The following is a 15,106-nucleotide window of genomic DNA, read 5'->3' on the forward strand; positions in this document are numbered from 1 at the left end:
CCCCCCCCCCCCCCCCTGGATGATGCCACAATAAATTATGTATTTTTTTTGGGGGGTGGGGGGTGTGCGTTCAGTTGCGTTTTGATGCATTTCGATCCATTCTGGTGCGATCAGATGCAGCTAAAATAGAACAAGCAGTACTTTTTCTGACTGCATCGGAACGGACTGCAAGGGTGTGAATACAGCACGAGAAAGCCCATAGAAAAGCATTGTGATGTATTTTCAACTGCATATGGTGTGAACTAACGCTTACTGATTCTGTCTTGGATGAACTGCTGTATTAAACTGCCCTGATACCTGTGCAGAAATGCTGATGGCAAAAGTGCCTGACCCTGGGCAGAGTGTCTTCCACCATGAGTTGTCCTTAATATTTAGGGAGAGGGTGTGGGGGAGAGTTGGACTTTAATCAATTAAGAGCTCATAATAAACATACTGTATAGATGAAAGAGAAACTTTTTACAATGAGGCGTCTTTCACATACCCCTCCACTTGGATCAGCAGGGGATCTGTGCACAAATCTCTTGCTTGAATGACAAATAGGACTATAACCTATTGGAGTTGGAGATCGGTGGATACCTTATTACATGCTGTTTGACCATCTTGAAAAAGAGGTAATTTATTTCTGGTGAGTGCAGATTTATAAACCTTACACGCACAACAGGTGGAATAACACTGATGCCAATTAGAGGGTGCACGGCACAGAAAGATTGAAAAGAGTGTGTCCTTGCACAGTGTGATTGGACTGTATTATTTTATGTTTTGCATGGACATTATTTTTGTGGTGATACATGAGAAGTTCACTTTGATCTATTTTTGAAGTTTCCTGGTTAATCAATTTATTGTATATTTAGATTTAGGTAAAGGTCCCCACACACCTTACGATAATTGTACGATAATCGCGGGAAATCCCGCGATCGTACGATTATCGTAAGGTGTGTGGAAGCCGTGCGACCTCTACTACTGTAAGGTCGCACGACTTTAAACTTACGGACATGTTTCAAAACCAGCCGAGCATCGTACGATGTTCGGCGGGTTTGTGGCATGTTCGTGCGATAAAAGCCGTACGGGCCGGTGTGCGCAAGCGCACACTGCACGTTCGGCATTGCGGTCATCGGAAGCCCGCCCCTCAGGGGGCGTGGCTTGCGATCATCGCAAGTACGATCTGCCTATGCAAGATAGGCAGATCGTACGTTTTTTTTAAAGTAGCTTAAAACCATCGGAAGACAAAAGTCTTGCGATGGTTGTAAGGTGTGTGCCCAGCCTTATTGTCCTATTTGTAGCGCAGTGCAATTTGTCATTCATACATGTGAAAGGAATCCTACCTTTTAGCACAGCGGCTCAAGCAGACATAAGCGCAGATCATAATTTGCATAACAGATCTCTTTCTGATCGGAACAGTATGGAATGGATGTCAATTTCTGACGGCGATGTCCGTTCAGTTTTTTCCTTTCTCTTGCAGAGGTAATCAGATATAAATGGACGCATGTTTGTTTACATCCTCGTGCCCTTAGACTAATCGCTTCTGATCAGGTCTGCCTGAAAAACTGATTGGATCTGAGGCAGATCTGATTGGAATGGGCATGTAAAAGGGGTCTTAAACTGGCCATACACTGTACCCCCTGCAGGTCTATTGTATTCTGATGGTTGTGGTTCTGACGTGGGCACACAATGGACAAATTACCCCTGAGATAGCAGAATTTTGTAGAAATGCAACCAGTGTATGGCCACCTAAAGTCAGACCACAAAACTGGACAGAGTCATATGGATAATATCAGCTCTTTGATCACGTAAAACAGGAAGGAAAATCTATTCCATAATATAGACAAATCTAACAGCTTTTACAGAACAGTTACCATGAAGCATTTGCTAACCAGATGTCAGTTTTCATTTATATTATTTATTTATATTTTCCTCACATTTACATGCAGATCAAGCTGTTCATGAAAACTGACAGTGACAGGGGATGTGACAAAACTATAAGACGGCCACAGAGTGCTTACAATGGTCACATTTCATTTACTTGATTTATAAAGACATATGATAGGGCCATAGCTCTGATCACTGGAACCTTCTTACATTATAGTGAAGTCTTTAATCCTCCATATGTGACACAGACCTCTGCACTGTGTGTATCCCAGTGACAGTACGATGAGCTGGCTCCTCTCTTTATACAGTTCAGTGTCATACATCTCTCTGCTTACAATGGTCACATTTCATTTACCTGGTTTACAGCATCCTTAAAAAAAGACTCTGCCGCAATTTCTCCAACACCCCAACGGTGTTATAGTTTGTTACAACTCCTGTCACTGCCACCCAACCCCTGTCACTATTTCTGGGCAGCTTGGTTTGCATGGAAATGTTGAGACAATATTACTTACATTCTTATAAAAATATTTCTATCACATGAATTCATTTTTTCCCATCCGTGTATAAAGTAATATTTGCTTTTCTTTATCACCCTGATCACTTTTACTATTCTTGTGAGGTACTTACATGTAAGTCTTCTCTTCTGATGTATCTGCATAGTTTTCAATTGACCTCACAGTGAGCACCCCTCCAATAATCACATCTCCATCCTGAAAGTATTGGAATTCATCAAATACATCAGTAAAGTTTAGAGTACAGGCCGGACTTTGTATTTCTGATCTGCCGGGTGTCACACATATGAAGATCACATATAACTGGATGATGTAGGCATATGATACCATCATAGCTCTGATCACTGGATTCTTCTTCAATTCTAGTGAAGTCTTTAATCTTCCATATGTGACACAGACCTCTGCAGTGTGTGTATCCCAGAGACAGTACAATGAACTGACTCCTCTCCCTCTCCTTTTATACAGTTCAGTGGCATACATCTCTCATTGTTCTGAATATAGTGACATCATCTTCTATCTTATTTTTGCAGTGTGTGCAGGTGGTTTATAAGTGAGTGGTTAAGTATAGAGGTTAAGTATGGACTTCTATTATTAATATTATTTTTACAGCTCTAAGCCAGGATAATATTTCTTTAAAAGGAAACTCTAGTAATCAAGAATAAAGACTAAGGGGGTTATTCACTCAGGTTCCGAAGGCAGCTGAGTGAATAACTGAGCCGAAGTGAAGTGAGCCGAACGCCGTTCGAGTTTTCACAAGGGAAGTGGACGCACAGGGGATGTGAAAGCACAGGGGATATGTGGTAGCAGAGGGGATGTAGGAGAGAGTAGGACCAGAAGAGAGATGTGGGAACAGAAGGAATGTAGGGGACAGTTTGAGCAGAGGGGATGTGGGGGGAGTGGGAGCAGGGGGAGAGTGGGAACAGGGGGAGATGTGGGAGCAAAGGTGATGTGATGGAAGGTGGAAGCACAGGGAGATGTGAAAGCAAAGGGCATGTGGGAACACAAGGGATGTGGGAAGAGATGTGGGAGCAGGAGGAATGTGGAGGGCAGTGGGAGGAGAGAGGAAGTGTGGTAGAGTGGGAGCAGAAGCGATGTGGGAAAGAGTGGGAGTATAGGGGATGTGGAAGAGAGTAGGAAGAGGTGGAGATGTGGGGTAGAGTGGGAGCAGAGGTACTGTGGGTAAGAATGGGAACAGTGTGGATGTAGGGGACAGAATGAGAAAAGGGGACATGGGAGAGATTAGGAGCAGGAGGAAGATGTGGGAACAGAGGGAATTTGAGAGAGTGAGAGCAGAGGGATTGTGGAAGAGAGTGTGAGCAGGGGGAAATGTGGGAGCATAGGGGATGAAGGGAAGACTGGGAGCAGGGAGAGATGTGGGAGCAGAAGGGATATGGGGGAGAGTAGAAGCATGTGGGGAGTGGAAGCAGATGTGATATGGGGAGAGTGGGAACAGAGGGGATGTGGGAAATAGTGAGAGCAGAGGGGATGTGGTAGAGAGTGGGAGCAGGGGGGAATGGGGAAGAGTGGCAACAGGGGGAGAATTGAGAGCAGAAGTGATATGGTGGAAAGTGGAAGCATGGGGGAATGTGGAAGCAGAGGGGATATGGAAGGACAGGGGTTGTTGGGGAGCGATGCGGAAGCAGAGGGGATATAGGAGAGAGCAGGAGCAGGAGAGAGATATCAGAGCAAAGAGAGAATGTGGAGGAGAGTGGGAGCAGAAGGGAGATGTTGGGTGGAGTGGGAGCAGGTGGGGGATGTGAAAGAAGAGGGGATGTGGAAGAGAGTAGAAGTAGAAGGGAGATGTGGGAGAAGAAGGGATGTGGTGGAGAGTGGAAGCATGGGGGAAAGTGGGAGCAGATAAGATACAGGGAAGAGTGGGAGCAGAGGTGATATGGGGGAGAGAAGGAGCAGGGAAGAGATGTTGGAGTAGAGGGAATGGGAGACAGTGGGAGGAGAGGGGATGTGGGGAGAGAGGGAGCAGAGGGGATAAAGGGGACATTGTGAGCAGAGGGGATGTGGGGAGAGAGGGAGCAGAGGGGATAAAGGGGACATTGCGAGCAGAGGTGATGTGGGTGGAAGTGGGAGCAGGGGGAGAGGGCGGGAGAGTGGGAGCAGGGGAGATGTGGAAGCAAAGGGGATGTAGGAGCACAGGGCATGTGGGGGGAGATGTGGAGCTTAGGGGATGTAGAAAAGAGTAGGAGCAGGAGAATGATGTGTGAGCAGAGGAAATGTGAGGAATATAGGGACAGAGGGAATGTGGAGGAGAATGGAAGCAGAAGAGAGATGTGGGGGAGAGAGTAGGAGCAGGAGAGAGATGTTGGAGCACAGGTATTGTGGGGAAAAGTGGGAGCAGAGAGATGTGGGGAAAAGTGGGAGCAGAGAAGATGTAGGGAACAATGTGAGTGGATGTGGGGTAGAGTGGAAGCAGGGGGGAGTGGGTGAGAGTGGGAGCAGGGGGCAGACATGGGGGCAGCGGTGATGTGGTGGAAACTGGAAGCAAAGAGGATGTGGGAGCACAAGGGGGAGGAGATGTGGGAGAAGAGGGGCAGTAGGAGGGAATAAGAGAAAGATGTGAGAGCAGCGAAAATATGGGGAAGAGTGGAAACAGAGGGTATGTGGAGGAAAGTGGGAGCAGGGGGGAGATATGGGGGAGAGAGGAGCAGGTGGGGTGTGGGAGCACAGGGAATGTGGGAAAGAGTGAAAACATAGGGGCTATGCAAAAGAGGGGGAGAAGGGGGAGATGTGAGAGCAGGGGGGATGTGGCGGAGATTTTAACCAATTATCAACAACCATTTTTTATTATTTTGTATTATGTTTTATTACCAATATTTTCAATCCAAAAGAATATACATAAACATTACACACATTTCTTTACTGAATTCAATTAGGAAATTGTGAGAATCTTGGGTGAAAACATTAATAAACAGAAACCTAAGAGAGGTTACCCATATCTATACTTGTTATCAAGCAAACATGATTGTGTATTCTTTTCGGGTTTAAATAGAATAATGAAGCATTTCGGGAAAAATATACAGCTTAGAAGTCCAGCGCTTGAGGCCAATATGGCAAATACCTCCACAGCCACAATGTATTTCCCTCTGGTGCTTAGATAGGCCGGGATCATGGCAATCCAGACACTGCAGAACACCAGCATGCTGAAGGTGATGTACTTGGCTTCATTAAAACTGTCCGGTAATGTCCTCACCATGAAAGCCAGAACAAAACTCACAGCTGCCAGAAACCCCATATAACCCAACACAGAGTAGAATCCGATGACTGACCCTTCATTACACTGAATGACGATCTTGTCTTGATAAGAATGAATGTCCATTTCCATAAAAGGGTGAGAAGAGGACAACCAAATAAGACATATTATCACTTGAACAGATGAACACAATGATACTATGGAATTGGACAGTTTGCCTCCAAGCCATTTCCTCCAGTAGCTGCCAGGTTTGGTGGCTTTGAAAGCAATGTAAACCATGATTGTTTTAGCGAGAAGAGAGGAGACGGCTATGGAGAAGATGACTCCAAATGTCATGACACGGAGTATACAGGTTATATCCTGTGGCTGACCAAGGAACAAGAACACACAGAGGAAGCTCAACATGATGGAGACAAGGATAACAAAACTCAGGTTTCTGTTATTGGCTTTGACGATGGGGGTGTTCAGATGAGATATAAAAATCCCCTTTACTATAACAGTCATAACGCAGAGTAAAGCAGAAAATGTAATAAATACAATGGAAATGCCATCAATGTAGGAGAGAAATTCCAGCACTTTCGGAATACACCGATCCTTCTTCTCATTAGGCCATTCATCATCTCTGCACTTCATACAGCTCTCACTGTCTGCCAAGAGCAATAGACATAACACACATTAATTTTTATTGTATATTTTCGATGTCTAGATCATGTTATTGTACTTATTAGAAAATGCTCCCAAACTGCTCAATGTGTCAGGTTCTATGTACACTTCTACAGGCACCAATTTTTGTTCTAATTAATTAAACATTTATTTGTAGAGGAGCAAATGCTTTCATTTCCTATAATCTTTGTGTTTGCCATTATTTTGGTAGGAATGTAATTTGGACGTGTATTTACTAGTGTTCTTCAGTACTTTTTAGACATAAAGCTGCCTATGATACAGTTGGAGAATTATCATTATTTATTTCTGAACTCCAGACAAGCAAATAAATACACAGATAAAATACATATATGAGAGCTGTTTTACCTGTCAAAGGATTAGTAATTCTGTCTATCCACTCAATACAAGGAGCACGCTGATAGGAAGATACATCACATAGAGTTACAAGCTCATCAGCATGCTGATTCTCCTTTCACTGTATCAGTCACAGGATGGTGTTTGGATGGAGACCTGTAAGCTCTCATTTATGCATTTAGCCGTTTGCCTGAAGTTTAGATGTCTTACACATATTTACAGGGCTATTGACAAAAGGGTGAAGAGTTTGGAGAAGGCAGGAGAAGGGAACAATCTAGGACAACATAGCTGAACTGAAAAGTGAGCTGAATTGGAGATGGTTTCTAAATCAGCTATTTTGGCCTAGATTGTTCTCCTCCCCTGCCTTCTCCAAACCCTTCACCATTTAGTGAATAGACCTGTAAGAGTTACTATTATGTGCTGAATGTTTCAAATAAAAGAGATATTTGAAAATCAAACTGTTTTTAGTTTTGAAAAGATTGTGGATAAGTTAACGTTTGTGTCAATTTGTAGAATTTCAAGTTTTTATTGATGCCTGTGCCCACATTGGAGAGCTTCGCTCCCCTTGTTGTTCTTTTGACCATTGTTAGCAAGACAGAACATCAGGAGAATTCCTTTTCATCATGTGAACCAACTGTGAGGGCATCTATTTCAATGAGAACCCCTGTTCAGGTGACAATTGTTTAAAAAGGGAATGCCCCTCATCTGGAGAGATTTTTTTTCTCACTTCTTGTTGCATTTCTGGGGAAGGAAGTGAAGGTAAATTTCCTTAATGAGCCACAGACAATTAAAAAAAAGAGGCTTTGTCCTTACATTCTCTGCAACATCTGTCAGGTTTTTATTGTGACTTTGACCCCATTAGGGAGATTTTCCCTTACACTTGTTATGCAAGAAACCAGAACAGAACCGAGCATTAGGACAGCAAAATACAATCTAACAGGTAGTGAAGGGATATCTTCTTATTTGGATGACAGGTACTTATAAAATAAAGGCTCTGAAATGTCCCCATTTAATTTAAAACAAAACATTGTAACCTAACCTTTAATACAAACCTTCTTCCCACATAAAAACAAATCTTGCAAAAGCTTGTTGCCTTTGCTTTATTAGAGAAACTCTGTTTTCATAATGCATTGTAGGTCATATACCAGTGTAGCAGAAGGAAAATTTTAAGATACAACACAAGATATAGATGTTACAATACAAAGTAGATTTAAAAAGTTCTACAAATACAACAACAAAAAAATTGCTTAGGACATAGGTAAATAGGTAAAGGTTAAAAAAAAGGTGGTGCGTTTGAACTTGGGTAAGGTGTATGAAGAAGGTCCCTGTGGGCTGGGAAAAAATACATATAACCTTATTAATACATGGCAGAATTAAGAATATAACTCATGAGGTTTGTGGAGTTCCAAAAAAAAACCAAAATAGTAAAAACATATACAATTTCTTCAGAGCCACATAGTAGGGAGAAGGAGTAATTGCAGTATGCCAAAATGTATTTAATGGAGAAACACCCAAGCAAATTGAAGAGGTAACAGGGGAGAATGAAGACATTTCCTCTCTATTCACCATATAGGAACAAAAACAGGAGAACAGAGGCTTAGATTTTTAGTCCTCAATTGCTGCTTGATTATGCCATGTCTGGATGATCTTACTGAATTTATTAGAAAATGCCACAAACTGAGGGACATCCTATAACATTTAATATGAAAATGGCTTAATGTAGCTTAATGTGGACCTACATGGGTTGGACTTGATGGACGTATGTCTTTATTCAACCCCAAATACTATATAACTATTGTAACAAGGACACTCCACTGTAGTCCAGGTAAGTCAAGTAAAATGCAGTTTATTAAAGGGCAAACACAAAATAGCTTGCAGCAGCAACATAAGGCAGTCCTTTATATGGCTCAGTAGCTTTCCTCATGACCCTCACTCTGCTCTCTCAGCAGTGTGTCCCAGCGGTCCTAGGGTCACCGACCTTCCCGACCTCTCCCAGCCTTCCTTGGCTGTTCCACGTGTCCCACACACACCTGGGTCTGCTGTGGCTCTGTGATTGCACCCACACAACTCCAACACTCCTCTCTGAACTCTGGTCCAGACTCCTAATAAGGCTACTCTCAGCCACCTGATCCAGCTATACTGGTCATTGGTAACAACTGGCCCCAGGACTGGAGATCTCATCCCACCCAGAGCTCTAAGAGATCTCCAGAGCTCCAGATCCCAGCTACATTTAGCAAAACCTGGAGGACCTGAAAAGCCAGGTGCTTCCTTATTACATTGTTTATATTCTGGACCCTCTCAGCCCCTTTGGCTGAGAGTGCTGGGTGCCAATGTTGCCATGCTACGTCACGGCATTGCCATGCACTGCCACACTATGTAATGTACCATAATGGGCCTAAACCTCAATCAATTGCCTTGTAACTTTGCACAACCTACTTTCTCAGCTTCCCAAACCTATCCTGGAAGTTACATGGATTTTGGTTACCCACAAGGCAAATGAGTGACATTAAGCTTGTTTTTTGGGGAGTTTAATGTGAATAACTTTTGGTACGTTTTATCAAATGACCCAAAATCTACAGAATATGTTGGCATAGAGAGAGCCTTGTAGTATGGGAAGTTTGGGGGAAATCGGTTAACATCTAAGTTGTTTTTTCTACGTTAAGCCACATTAAGCTCCCAAAAAACAAGCTTATTTGCCTTGTGGGAAACCAAAATTCATTAAACTTCGAGGATAGGTTTGGGAAGCTGAGAAGGTAGGTTGTGCAAAGTTTCAAGGTAATTGATTGAGGTTTAGGCACATCATGGTACATTAAGCTACATTAAGTCATTTTCACATTAAATGTTTTTAGGATGTACCCAATCTGATCAATGTGTCAGTCTGTAAGCCCACAACTACAGACACCACACTGTTACAGTGATTATGTTGCAGCTTACAATGGGTAAAATTCTAGATGCACTTTTAAAAATATACAACTGGGGCTACAATTGGATCTGCTGTCTAGGTGAAAAAAATCTCAGCGTGCACAGTGGTGAATGTGGAATATATTTCACCAAGTTTTGAATACTTGCATTGAACATAAAATAAACATGTCAATACTGTACCTGTACATAAAATACAGAGAAAAGATAAACAGGAGTCTCAGTCTATGACATATAGCATGCCCCCCGTGTATACATACAGATGGTTATGTAGCCAGTAATATCATCAAAAAGAATGCATTGCTCATCAAGATTTGGCAAGTTTCCAGGTATGCAAAATAAGACTACTGGAGTTAATTAAGTCCAGTTTGTTTGATATTTTGTTTTCTAAATTTGATATTATTAGTCATGCTTTCCTCCACCATATTTGTTAATTATGAGGCAACCTTATACTAATTTTTTGCCTCATGCTTTGTAAAGATGGTCATAGTGCTGATATTATAATAGAAGGGGGGTAGAAAAGTGTGGTGCCTGTTATAAGCTGTTCTTTCAGGATGTGACCTAGTTCTTTTTTCAGACCTCTGAATCTTTACAGTCTGCCACAGTGGTGATATCAGAATAGGAGATGGCTTTGGCAAGATATGGGGTTGTAGAAACGTTTGCTGTCTGTTATAGGAAGCTGGACATGTTGTTTTAAGATAAGACTTCATCTTTTTTTTGGCCTTCAATCTTCCAAGGCTGCCATATGGGTGGCATCAGGATACCATTTGGAATTGGACAATACATGGATGTGTAGAACAGTTTGTTAAATTATATGATTTGCTGAACGTCTTCTTTTAGTATAGGATCTAGTCCTCTTTTTGGCCTCTCAATCCTCAAAGACTGCAATAGTAGTGGTATCAACATGCACAACCACAGCATTTCTAATGTGGAAAACCCAGACTGTATACTTTGTTCACAAGCTTAATTTGCTAAAAAGCTTCACAGTGCAAAGGGCCTTTAAAGCGAGAATGAGGTAACACTGTGTTAGAGATCCATAGCTGGTTGGCAACTCCTCTGGGTGAGACACCAGACTCCCTGCAAGGTCAAAGTCCATCCTGGCTTCTCTGGTACCTCCAGCAGATGAAGCTCCATCCCAGGAATAAATCCTGACCCGACTTTGTCCACACCTGAGCACCTGTAGGCTTCAGGCCTGGTTAGGCAGGACCCTCATAACGCACTTCCCCAAGGCAGGAGTCTGGGGAGAAAGAGACTCTCGCATAGGAAGACCCAGATATTTATGCCCACTCCCATCATGTACCACTGGCCATGAAATGCCTAGTGATTGGCTGGAGAGACATAAATATTCATAACATTACACTATTAGTTGTTCTGCTCAGTGGCAAGGTTACACCCAGCAGCAGGCAGATGCAATCAATAACAGAATCCTAAGGTAAAACAAAATGAGCACAGACTATGTAATAAGCTAGACTGGATTCAGTCCTAGCAAACTAAATTTAAGTAGCCACCCTACTTAGGGCTGTCAGAACTATTGGGCAGAAAGGAATCAATTTCATAGGCCTATACATGTTATTTTACAGATTTGTAAATGGGCCTACTGGTAGCCATTTTGTATTGTATCGGAGGTCAACTTGAGATTATTCTTCTTGGACAGAGACTTTTGCCCAGCTGCGTGAGTGACAGCTGGCTCTGCCTATCTAGGGGCAGAGCCAGCTGTACCCGCCCCCTCCCCCGTCCGTTCCGCCAGTCAGCGCTGGCTGATCGGAGCGGGGAGGGGGGAATCCAGACCCTCCCCTGTCACGGCAGAGAGCCGTGACAGGATCGAGAGGTGAGAGAACGCCGGTATATGTTCGCTCACCTCCCGATCTACTGGGCTGACCTGTGACAGTCTAATTGTCACAGGTCGGCTAGAACTATGAGGGGAGTGAAAAGCACTCACCTCATAGTTCTCCTTTAACCTCATAGGAGTCCAGTGAACTGTCTGTAGTTAGTCAGAATTGTATCTCTGTAAGCAAAAGGGTTTATTTCCATAGTCCAGCAAAAACCTGCTATGTACAAATACAGGTGAAACTCAAATAATTAGAATATTGTGCAAAGTTAATTTATTTCACTAATGCAACTTAAAAGGTGAAACTAATATATGAGATAGACTCATTACATGCAAAGCAAGATCATTCAAGCCGTGATTTGTCATAATTGTGATGATTATGGCTTACAGCTCATGAAGACCCCAAGAACCGCCAAATCCCCAACCTCAGAAAAGTAGATTATTACATGCAATCAATAAAACAAGGATTGTACATAGAACAATATCGGACCTCTGAAAAGTACAAGCATGCATATGTACTCAGTACTTGGTTTGGGCCCCTTTTGCGGCACTTACTGCAATTACTTTTGCACGATGTTCTAATTATTCGAGTTTCACCTGTATCTGTTTTTCACCCTCCCACATGTTATTTCCTACCCCACAAGAATATGCTTTATAGGAAAATTAAAAAGTGCTGTTATTTAAGTTTCAGCATTCTCTCATCTATAACTATTGGTTTACTGAATACAACTTTATATAAAAGAGTGAGGTATACCAGTCTGATTGGATATCTCCCCTTCTGAACATGGGACACAGTCATAGCAGCAACGGTGTATTGATGATCTTGGCTTTTTTCTGTTTCCGGGCAAACAAACATCTGAGCACCGAGATTCTGGCTTCTAATAAGAAGTCAAAAAAAAATTGGCAATATCAGAAAATAATTTTGCTCATGTAAAATAACATTAGAAATACAGTAAGAGTGTGTGGCCAACTGTCACTGCATCTCCTCTACCATTACTATAGCGCACAATTTGAGTGCAAGTCTTTCCAAAAAAGTGAAGGATTTCATAGACTCTCACAAATCAGCCACTGCATTGGGAAAAGCCATGCCATCTCTCCAGCTCTGGTCCTTGCAGTCAAAAACCATTATTGAGCAAGAATAGAAAAGTGGTCATTGGTGTTGTTGACATAGAGCCCTGCTCATTTTTGTATCCCTGTTTGATAAAGTATTTTAACTTCTGTGAGTGCATGCATGGGGTCCCACTTACCTCTTTATCCCTATTGTGGGCTGACAAGCCTGACAATACATAACAGCTTTGAAAATGTAGTGGTATCCATCTTGCTCTTCTTTGCCTAACCCGTGTTAACTACTCAAACCCTCCCACTCTCAGATCTCTACAACATAAAGACTAATTGACCTGTGTAAGAACTAGGGGGGGGGGGCTTGTTGGACTCTTTGATATTATAACACAGGAATAGTAAACAGGACGGCTCTGAATTAGTGACATGAGTAGCAGTTTTATTTTTCATTGTTAGGGTTTACATACATTGTAAATGATTTTTTCCTGGGGACGGAAGCAGTTCTCCATGGAAGACCCCTATAGTCTCCATTACATGAGTATGAGGAAGAAAAGATACAAATATTTTATTTTTAATTTCTGTTATACTTACATGTGATGGGCTGATAAGGCTAATATATGGCTAATATGTGCTTCTCCTCACCTTATTATCATCTTCATTCCATGTTATCATAGAAGAGTTAATGTGAAGTTGGTCTTCCTCTTTAGCCCATGGTGTGTGCAAACCAACATCAGTGGTGCTTATTTTAGAGCTGCTAGGTTTTACCCAATTTATTATTTTGTAGTGGAAGGGAAATTCACCATTTTCATCAAAAAATGTCTTCCGATCTACATTCTCAAATGGATTTTTTATTTCTTTTATATATTTATACAACTGGAGGAAAAAAAGAAAACCTCAAATAAGTTAAAGATACAGTTGAATTGGTTTATATTTTACCTTCCCTGGTTCTCCTTCCTCCCTTCATCAACATGCTAATCTCATCTTTCAATATTTTTTTTTGTTTTCTTAGTACATACCATATAATAGATTTATGGATGGGCATCCTTGCCTCTCTGTGCAATGCAGACAGACCATTGATGGTGCAAGAGTGCTGTGCAAAGCCTAAAAACACCTCCACATTTTTCCTCAGTAACTCCTTCTTAACCTCCCTGGCGGTATGATTATTCAGGATTTTAGGTACCAAAAGCGGTACATTGTTTTTCAAGCAAATATGTTGTTTTACATTGTAGGCCTGTAGTTCTTAGTAAATCCTAGGAATAACTCACCTAAATCTGTCCAAACAAGAGTCCAGTAGACATCCCAACCCCGAGCCAGACTCGGGAATACCGCCAGGGAGGTTAAGAGCCCTCTGTCCTGAGGTAAGCATTGGGCTGACTCTGGGGAGAAATATTCCAATGCCTTGATGGGTGGATATCTTCAGGATAACGGGTTTCTGGGCAGGTTGAATTTGCATGCAGACCACGCTAGGTAACACCCACCTGTGTTCCTAAACCTCCACGATTGAAAACAATTAAATACAGTGAATGCCAGGGGAAGGTCAGGGACAGTCAGGCTAGGAAGGAAAAGGGCTAGATGATTCTAGACATCCTCCAGTACAGAAAAGAGTCAGGCTCTATCTGACTTTGCTAAAGCTTCTACTGTACATTGTAAGAAGCTCACAGTGTAAACTGAGATCATAGTAAGCTATTCCAGTCCAGGAGAGGAGCCGGTACAACTGTGCAAGACTGAAGAGAAGGCCGGAGGTCAGATTTATTGTTTGCATAATTATTACAGATATTTTTTATGTATAATATTCTTGTAAAATTTTGCTAAATAGCTTCCATATCAGTTGTTAAGAAGGTAAACTAGGGAAGTTTGTAAATAGATATCAGAGCATCGTACTGGACAGATGTTGGTCTAGATTTCCATGTTTCATAGAATCTCTAGCATGATGGAGTTTCAGAAAGTTTCTCACTTACACACAGAGTTAATTATGGCAAATAGGATTGCCCAAATTTATCATATAAAATATTAGTTCACAATATCCTGTTTTGTACACATATCCTAGATGGTATTGCAGCTTACCTGCATAACCATTTATGTATTGTTCATAGATATGGTTTCTTGGCTACTCAGGGAGGGATAATTAATCAATTCCCAACCGATGACGGGATTATCACATCACCATCCTTCAGTTCGTTAACAACCGGTGATGGGACAATTCCATCATGCGGTACAATGAACGCTGGTTCGTGAAGGGACCAGCAGCTCATTGAGTTACTACTGTTGATGGGTCCCTCAAGGTCTGAGGCAGACCTTCAACAGCAGATTAGATGGTCTCCGTTCCGTGATCACAGAGAGAGCTGATCGATATGATCACAGAGCTGTGATAGTTACACAGCCGACAGCATCTGACTGTGTTGTGTGCAGCTGGAGCCGGTTGTGAATTTACCAACTGATACAAAGTATCTCTCAGGAGAATACTGTATTCTACTCAGAGATACTAAGTATCAAAGACCCCCTGTAAATAAAAAATAACCCCTTAGTGCCCCCTAGTTAAAAAAAATAATACATTTAAAAAATATATATTTTTAACATTGTTTAAGTTTAAAAAAAAAGAAAAAAAAAAGTCAAAAAGTTTCAGAAAATGAGTTTAATAAACAAGTTATAGGAAAATATAATGCCAAGGAGGCTATTAAAGATAGGAGACAAACATACCAC

General features: G+C 41.9%; 1 protein-coding gene across 1 annotated transcript; it reads right to left on the reverse strand.

Annotated features, from left to right (window-relative positions):
• Positions 1-5,319: 5,319 nt before the first annotated feature.
• LOC108796245 (vomeronasal type-2 receptor 26-like) lies at positions 5,320-12,915 on the reverse strand. Its single transcript, XM_018567705.1, has 3 exons — positions 12,874-12,915; positions 12,102-12,225; positions 5,320-6,230 (listed from the first exon to the last, which is right to left on the reverse strand). The coding sequence occupies exons 1-3, from the start codon at positions 12,913-12,915 to the stop codon at positions 5,320-5,322; spliced, it is 1,077 nt and encodes a 358-aa protein (XP_018423207.1).
• Positions 12,916-15,106: the final 2,191 nt, after the last annotated feature.

Source organism: Nanorana parkeri, unplaced genomic scaffold (genome assembly GCF_000935625.1).
Source record: "Nanorana parkeri isolate BGI_ZX_2015 unplaced genomic scaffold, ASM93562v1 scaffold1085, whole genome shotgun sequence".
Taxonomy (NCBI): domain Eukaryota; kingdom Metazoa; phylum Chordata; class Amphibia; order Anura; family Dicroglossidae; genus Nanorana; species Nanorana parkeri.

Excerpts from the sequence above, each read along its gene's own strand:
- LOC108796245 (XM_018567705.1), bottom strand. The coding sequence starts at position 12,915 with ATGGAGAACTGCTTCCGTCCCCAGGAAAAAATCATTTACAAT. Across the intron at positions 12,226-12,873 it reads AGGAAAAAATCATTTACAAT|AAGCCAGAATCTCGGTGCTC; the intron begins GTATGTAAACCC and ends ACTTCTTATTAG. Across the intron at positions 6,231-12,101 it reads GGAGATATCCAATCAGACTG|ACAGTGAGAGCTGTATGAAG; the intron begins GTATACCTCACT and ends TGCTCTTGGCAG.